This window comes from Zophobas morio, unplaced genomic scaffold (genome assembly GCF_036711695.1).
Source record: "Zophobas morio isolate AGI-343-1 ecotype UQ-CSIRO unplaced genomic scaffold, CSIRO_AGI_Zmor_V1 ptg000008l, whole genome shotgun sequence".
In the NCBI taxonomy this organism is placed as follows: domain Eukaryota; kingdom Metazoa; phylum Arthropoda; class Insecta; order Coleoptera; family Tenebrionidae; genus Zophobas; species Zophobas morio.
Window position 1 is genome coordinate 5,153,337 of NW_026972113.1, and position 7,810 is coordinate 5,161,146.

Sequence of the window (7,810 nt, forward strand, 5' to 3'; positions counted from 1 at the left end):
AATTCGTCCTTCTTGTTTTTAATCTCCGATAAAAGGACAAGTGGAAGTTTCCCTGGCATATTTTCCAGACACCCTCGAAGCGGCGACTCTTTGTCACATGTCACTGGAAGAAGTTTTCATTCGTCTGGATGAGGTCAAAGCGGAACACGAAAAAACATTTATCGACAAGAAGTTCGCAGGGAGAAGTTGGTAAAAGGATAATGAAGTGACGAATGAAAGTGGAAAGATTTTTAACAAGATGGTGCATCAACGCACCATTATTTAAAAGAGCGCTCACCGAATCGGATCGTTTCTGGCTTTGACGTAAAAATCAGACGTGAGTCAAAGGGGAGACCGAATTTAAGGAAATAGGGTGAGCTGCAGCTAAAAAGAACGAAACGTTGGAAAGTCGGCTCGATTTAATCAAGTTTATTCTAATAATACCGGGATTTGTCTACCAAGTTAGCATTTTATATCATTTGTGCCGCTTTAATTCGCAGTTTTACCGAGTATTTTTCCGTTTACCGGTCTTTTGTCAACAGATTAAGACCCACGTGGGTTATAAATAATGTATCGCGGCTCCATCAGGACAATGCGGGGTTTGAGGTCTCTTCAACATCAAGAAACGAAAGCCGATTTTTTTTAAACTCAACCGGGAACATTCACTCTGGAAGCTTATCAGTAAATGAGGCTTGTCCCTCGAGAGGAGCTTTCAGCTTATACGACGAAATAACGTACGTAATATTAAAAAAAATCAACTAGGAACTATATCATCTAAAATTAAATATCGATTCGGAAATTTCTGACTTGTATGAACTGTCAACAAAGACACGACTTCAAATCTAATCTACTTACGTCGCAGAGACTGTTGTAATTGGATTTATCTACGAATTTATGTCAAAATTTTCCTCCTGTGGTACAAAAATACGCAGGAAAATCGAGCTTGCGCTCGCTCTAGTTTGATGAGCTTATTGAAGGGAAAAAGTTTCAAAATTAAGTAATTAAAGTCGATTTTAATTAATTAGCGAGTCGATAAAACAAACACCGGAAAAAGCAGCTAGCGATTTTAGTAAATGGAGGCAGCTTTTTCAAGCTAAAAATCTAGTAGAAGTTTGTGTTTATCAAAATTCGCACAATAACTCATGATTAAAACCATTTCTGAAGAGGAAGTTTTTTTAATTAAACGTTTTTCATTTTTGTCAATGTTGGAAGTAAGGCTACAAAGTGAATACAGTATCAAAGAAGTAAATAGTAAAAGAGTTATGCTTGTGTGTTTACATTATGCGGTGCTAAACTGGTGCAACAGCTGCTACTTCCTATGAATTATGAAATTATCGGATCCAGAATAGCGTCGGCCCTGCCATAACTTATTAATTCATTTTGCTAAAGGTCGCGTTTTTGTTGTATTTGTAGTGGTCAGAACATGTTTTTGTTGATGTTTCCACCGAAACACGAAACAAGAGAGGATGCGGCAGGAACAAATATTAATGTAATTTCGTCAAGACATATTATCTTCTAAAACAAAAAACGTTACAGCTGCCAAAAATTTAAACTTCGTCGGTGGATTGTGTTTCAGTCCTGATTTTGAAAGCCGATACTTTGATAAAAATAATACTCGGTTTAAATTTCGTCTTTGTTTCAAGTTAGATCAGGTTGTTTGTTCTTTTATTATATAAAATTATATATGTATAAAAAACCGAAGGAGAAGAATGTCTTGTAGAAGATTGATAACACAGATTTTGACGTTTCGAGCGTAGGCTAAGGAAATTTTGTAATAGGACCCATGTATTTCTTATTTGAGAAAAAAAAAAGAGAACGGGTGGGGCTAAGTTTAACTTTTCCTTACTGAGTGTTTTATAGCCAAGAAAGAGCCCCGCCCACCCACCCCCTCTTCATTCTGGTGACCACTCTTAATTCTGCGTCTCCTGAGAACTTGTTTGATCTGCAAACCAGAGCGCACTCAGGCCAATGTCGACTCTAAGCGTTCAGAAACGACTTGATCTATAAGCCATAATATTTCGATTTTTCAATTTTTAAATTTTATAAACTCCAGTTTTTCTATTCTTTAGTTTTTCTTTTATTTTTCATTTTTTCGAAATTTCAGTTTTGCGATTTTCCAGATTATTTATTACTCAATTTTTCGATTTTCCAATTTCTCAATTTTTTCAATTTCTCGATTTTGAATTTTTCCATTTCTCAGTTTTCCGAAGTTTTAATTTTACGTTTTTTAAATTATCTGGTTTTTGGAATTTTTCAATTTTTAGGTTTTTGAATTTTAAATTTTTTAAGATTTTGGGTTTCCGAATTCACTTTTTTGACTTTTCGATTTCTCAGTTTTCCGATGTTACAGTTTTATGTTTTTTCAATTTATCTTTTCAATTTTTCTATTTTTTAATATTTCGATTTTACGATTTCAATTTTTTAATTTCTCGATTTTTCGAAATTTCAGTTTCGGGATTGTTCAGTTTATTTATTATCCAGTTTTTCGATTTTACAATTACTTAATTTTTCAATTTCACGATTTTCAATTTTCGGAAGTTTCAATTTTACGTTTTCCAATTTTTTCCGCTTCAATTTTACGATTTTTAAATGTTTTTAAATGTTTGGTTTTTGCAATTTTTCAAATTTGACAAATCGAGAAACTGAAAGATTACATTTTTTCGATTTTTCGGTTCTTCAATTTTTCAAATTTTTGGTTTTTGATTTTTCAATTTTTTAAGGTTTTGGGTTTTCGACTTCTCTTTTTGACTTTTTGATTTCTCAATTTTTCGAATTCGTACTTTCTCAATTTTTGGATATTTCAGTTTTGAGATTTTTCAGTTTTTCCATTCTCTAGTTTTTCTTTCATTTTTCATTTTTTCGAAATTTCAGTTTTGGGATTTCCCAGATTATTATTAATTGTACGATTTTTCAATTTTTCAATTTTTTAATTATTGACTTTTCTAAATTCTCAATTTTTCGATTTTTTCGATCATTTGATGCTTTGATTTTCCATTTCTTGACTTTCGACTGTTTCGATTTTCCTGTTTCTTCAATTTTTCGATTTTTCACGTTTTTGATTTTTGAATTTTTCGGTTGTTTGAACATTTCGATTTTTCGACTTGACTTTTTCGATTTTTCGCTATCTCAATTTTTCAGTTCATCAATTTCTCAGTTTTTGGATATTTCAGTTTTGAGATTTTTCAGTTTTTGGATTTTTCAATATTTCGATTCTTAGATTTTCGATTTTGACTTGTAGATTTTTTGTTCCTTCGATTTTTTTATTTTTTCGGTTTTTAAATTTTCGATTTTCCAATTTTTTTCATTTCAATTTTAATGTTTTTTTTTGCAATTTTTCGTTTCTTCAATTCTTCAATTTTTCAAATTTTTAGGTTTTTGATATTTCAATTTTTTAAGTTTTTAGGTTTCTTGTTGACTTTTCTTTTTTGACTTTTTGATGTCTCAATTTTTCAGTTTGTTAATTTCTCAGTTTTTGGAGATTTCAGTTTTCAGATTTTTCAGTTTTTCCATTCTTCAGTTTCTCTTTCATTTTTCAATTTTTCGAAATATCAGTTTTGGGATTATCCAGATTATTATTTATTATTATAAAATTTTTCGATTTTCCAATTTCTCAAATTTTTTCAATTTTTCGATTTTGAATTTTTCGATTTCTCAATTTTCCGATGTATTAATTTTACGTTTTTTCAATTTTTCTCTTCAATTTTACAATTTTTCAATTTTTGACTTTTCTGAATTCTCAACTTTTCGATTTTGCAATCAATTGATGCTTTGATTTTCCTATTTCTTGACTTTCGAGTGTTTCGATTTTCCAGTTCTTCAATTCGTCAATTTTTTGGTTTTCAGATTTTTCAATTTTTCTGTTTTTTAAAGTTTCGATTTTCCGACTTCACTTTTTTGATTTTTCGATTTCTCAATTTTTCAATTCTTTAATTTCTTGATTTTTGGATATTTCATTTTTGGGATTTTTCAGTTTTTCTATCATTTTTCAGTTTTTAGAAATTTCAGTTTTGAGATTCTTCAGATTATTATTATCCAATTTTTTGATTTTACAATTACTCAATTTTTCAATTTCACGATTTTCAATTTTTCGGTTGGCAATTTTCCTATGTTTAAATTTTACGTTTTTCCAATTTTTTTCCGCTTCAGTTGTAATGTTTGGTTTTTTGAAATTTTTCGTTTCTTCAATTATTCAATTTTTCAAATTTTTAGGTTTTTGATTTTTCAATTTTTTAAGGTTTTGGGTTTCTTGTCGACTTCTCTTTTTTGACTTTTTGATTTCTCAATTTTTCAATTTGTTAATTTCTCAGTTTTTGGAGATTTCAGTTTTCAGATTTTTCATTTTTTCCATTCATTTTTTCTTTCATTTTTCAATTTTTCGAAATTTCAGTTTTGGGATTTTTCAGATTATTTTTCAATTTTTCGATTTTTCAATTTTTCAATTTTTCAATCATGTATTGACTTTTCTAAATTCCCAATTTTTCGTTTTTTTCGTTTAATTGATGCTTTGATTTTCCCATTTCTTGACTTTCGATTGTTTCGATTTTCCTGTTTCTTCAATTTTTCATTTTTTCAGGTTTTTGATTTTTGGATTTTTGGATTTTTTGAAGAATTCGATTTTTCGACTTCACTTTTTTGATTTTCGTTTTCTCAATTTTTCAATTCATTAATTTCTCAGTTTTGGATATTTCAGTTTTGAGATTTTTCAGTTTTTCAATATTTGAGTTTTTGGATTATTCAATATTTCGATTCTTAGATTTTCGATTTTTGACTTGTAGATTTTTTGGCGCGTCGATTTTTTAATTTTTTCGATTTTTAAATTCTCGATTTTTCAATTTTTTTGATGTTTAATTTTTCAATTTTAAAAATTTTCGATTTTTCGATTTCAGTTTCAATTTTTCAAATGTGTCGATTTTTCGACTTCCCGCTTTTAGATTTTCTGTTTCTCAATATTTTGTTTTTTTAATTTTTCAATGCTACGATTTCCCGATTTATCGAGATTTAGATGTTTCGATATTTTCGATTTATTAGTGCTTCGATTTATAACTTTTCGATTTTTTATTTTGGCCTATTTCGGTTTCTCAGTTTTTTCATTTTTCCGTTTTCTCGGTTTCATATTGCTCCGCTTTTAGACTTTTCGATTTTCCAATTTTTCAACTTTCAACTTTTTGTTTTCTCGATTTTGTAATTCGGTTCGATTTTCGAGTTTTCCGATGTTTCGATTTTCAATTTTTCGATTTTTAAATTTAGGCATTTTGATTTATCGATTTTTCGTTTTTCAGTTCTTCGATATTTCTATTTTTCAATTTTTCGATTTTTTAAATAGTACATTTTTCGATTTTTCAATTTTTCGATTATATTAAGGTATCTTGAAAATATTAAGCTGGTGTTAAATAAGTATACCAGACGCGAGAAATCATATTTAAAAACAATATCGCTGATGCTCCCCCCATTCGCAATAAGCTCCACCTTAATAAATCATTTCATTGGCTCGGAAAGGAGAGGCGGCATTTACAATTGTATTTCATTGCGTCTACTTTATATGATTTTTATTACTGACTTGTAAATGCTGGCGGAAACCGTTTTTCTTATTAATTTCTTGTAAAGAATTAAGTATTTTCCAGTTAAGCTCCGCCCTCTTGGTTCACGGCGAATAAAAAAAATCATCACAATTGAGACAGGGCGGGTGGGTGGGCTTACATTTGTACAATAAAAATTACTACTCCTATTATATTTTAGGACCTGTGCAAAACAAAATTTTATAACCTTAATAAATTTATTAATATTAATATTATTATTGATGTTAGTGGTGCCATTTACTACAACGTGACACCTGGTATGCGAGCGAAAGTGAAACCTCGATTGACGTCAGAATGGTTTATTATCCGTTCCCCCCCAGCAGACTTCCCAGAGCGTGGCTCGAGATGTCCGTCTTGGTGGCCGGTCCTCCGGGTCCGCCGGGCCCGCGCAGCCCCACCTGAGTAACGTTTTTCGCGGGTTTCTGCTGAAAAATCCATCGAACTTTAGGTCGATATCCGCGTTCGTCAGCCGTGTAATTAACAGCCACCGAGAGGGAGTCATCGACTTTGTAAAGAATTTGACCCTCAACACGCAAACTTCCATTATTCGAATCTTGATTCTCCGAGTGTCCTCGCTGCTGGTGTATGAAACTCGTTAACACACCCTTCTCGTTCCCGGTTTCCACACTTGCAATAAAAGCGGCAATAAACAAAAAATAAACTACCGTTTGGTAGGCACTTACTCAAAAGAGTAATTTCCTAAGCCGTCGTTTTTAAAGTCGTATCTCCGTATAATGTCGCGGGGGTCGGATGCGGCTGCGAAAACAGTGACGAGGATAATGGACAGAGCTACACAGAACTGGAAAAATCGGGGATTAGTCATGGGGAAGGTGGTCACGTTGACCTTAGCTATTTTTAAATTTAACTGTACTTACGTTTGGCATGGTGCTGGGAGCGTGCGTGAAACTAGTATGGTTTGGAGTTTCTTGGAAAGATCATGGTTTTATGGGATTCATTGCAAAGCGGTTTGCCATTTGCGGATAAGGTACTGACGAAATTAAGAGATTACGTGCGGTTTGGATGATCACCTTCCACTACTTTGTTGTGATGGGAGGAAGGCATTCTACTACAGACGAAGGACAACTACAATGTTGATACTTTAGGAAAACTGGGTCCAGCAGTCAATCACACCACTCATTTATTAAAGCTTGTACGGAATTTAATAACAAACCACAAGTTGTACACATGGTTTTACTTCTGAATTAAATTATGGGAGGCGCTACAACGCTGTTGTTTTTCGTAGCACGTGAAATCCAAAAATGTAGGCGTCAGACATTTTATGAGACAGACAACCCTGTACAGTTTTTTGTAATTTATTGTTTCTAGTTTGAAAGTATAAGGAACATGTCTTATTGTTTGTACATTTCTCGAATAGTCTGATCATGTTCCTTAAGGGGACTCACTAGACGAGGTATAAAATTTTTTTGGTTTTTTGTATGAAAAAATGATATTAATATAGATGTATCATACATCAAACTGCAGCTTTTTTCATATTCTAGAGCGCAGAGACCAGTTCAATCAATTAAAAAAATATGACTGAGAAATATCGTAAAAAAAGCACCATTGTATTTTATTTTTTTCAAGTTTTTTGAGTCATAACCATCATAGAATCGCTTGAAAATTCGCACATACAGGCCGCAGAGTCATTGAATGTTTGTGAGTGGTACAATTTGTTTAGATAATAATGTGTTTTTTAAAATCAAAATATACCACAAATTAATGCAAAATACGTCGAAGAATTTTAACAGGAATATCAGAGGAAAATTAATGATCTATTGGTTAGCAGAGTTTTTAACAAAAACTAACAATTATTGAAAAAAATGGGTATCAATTCGACAGATTTTGAGCCGTTAGTTCAGTACTTTGCCGATAGGAGCGCCACAAAAATTTACGGAAGCGACTTTCCAGGTAAAATCCTTATCGCCTGCTCTACCATAAGCTGATTGTTAGAGTTCTCGGATGATTTTTCTAATTCATGCCAAGGAACTCAGTTTTATAACAAGCCGCCAGGACCGGCCGTAGTAATCTATTAACTTTTACGCAATGAGGTACTATCATAAAACCGAATTAAAACTGGGGGACTATAATATTTTTACTCCACTCAGGATCCTGAATTCAATACACATGATTACTAAAAATTCATTGTAATATTATTGTTAATATATATTTTACTTTGTTAATTAATAAAACTAATAAACATCTTTATAATAATAATAAAAAATATATAAAATACAGCTTTTGTTTAACGCGTATAA

At 31.6% G+C, this 7,810-nt stretch overlaps 1 protein-coding gene across 1 annotated transcript; it reads right to left on the reverse strand.

The window, feature by feature from the left end:
• Window positions 1–5,692: 5,692 nt before the first annotated feature.
• On the reverse strand, window positions 5,693–6,603 carry LOC135124758 (cuticle protein CP14.6-like). The gene is made up of 3 exons (XM_064049974.1): window positions 6,431–6,603; window positions 6,239–6,354; window positions 5,693–6,182 (listed from the first exon to the last, which is right to left on the reverse strand). The coding sequence occupies exons 1-3, from the start codon at window positions 6,437–6,439 to the stop codon at window positions 5,858–5,860; spliced, it is 450 nt and encodes a 149-aa protein (XP_063906044.1). The 5' UTR covers window positions 6,440–6,603; the 3' UTR covers window positions 5,693–5,857.
• Window positions 6,604–7,810: the final 1,207 nt, after the last annotated feature.

Coding starts and splice junctions, on each gene's coding strand:
- LOC135124758 (XM_064049974.1), bottom strand. Junction 6,183..6,238: donor TTAGGAAATTACTCTTTTGA/GTAAGTGCCTAC, acceptor TTTTATTGCAAG/TGTGGAAACCGGGAACGAGA.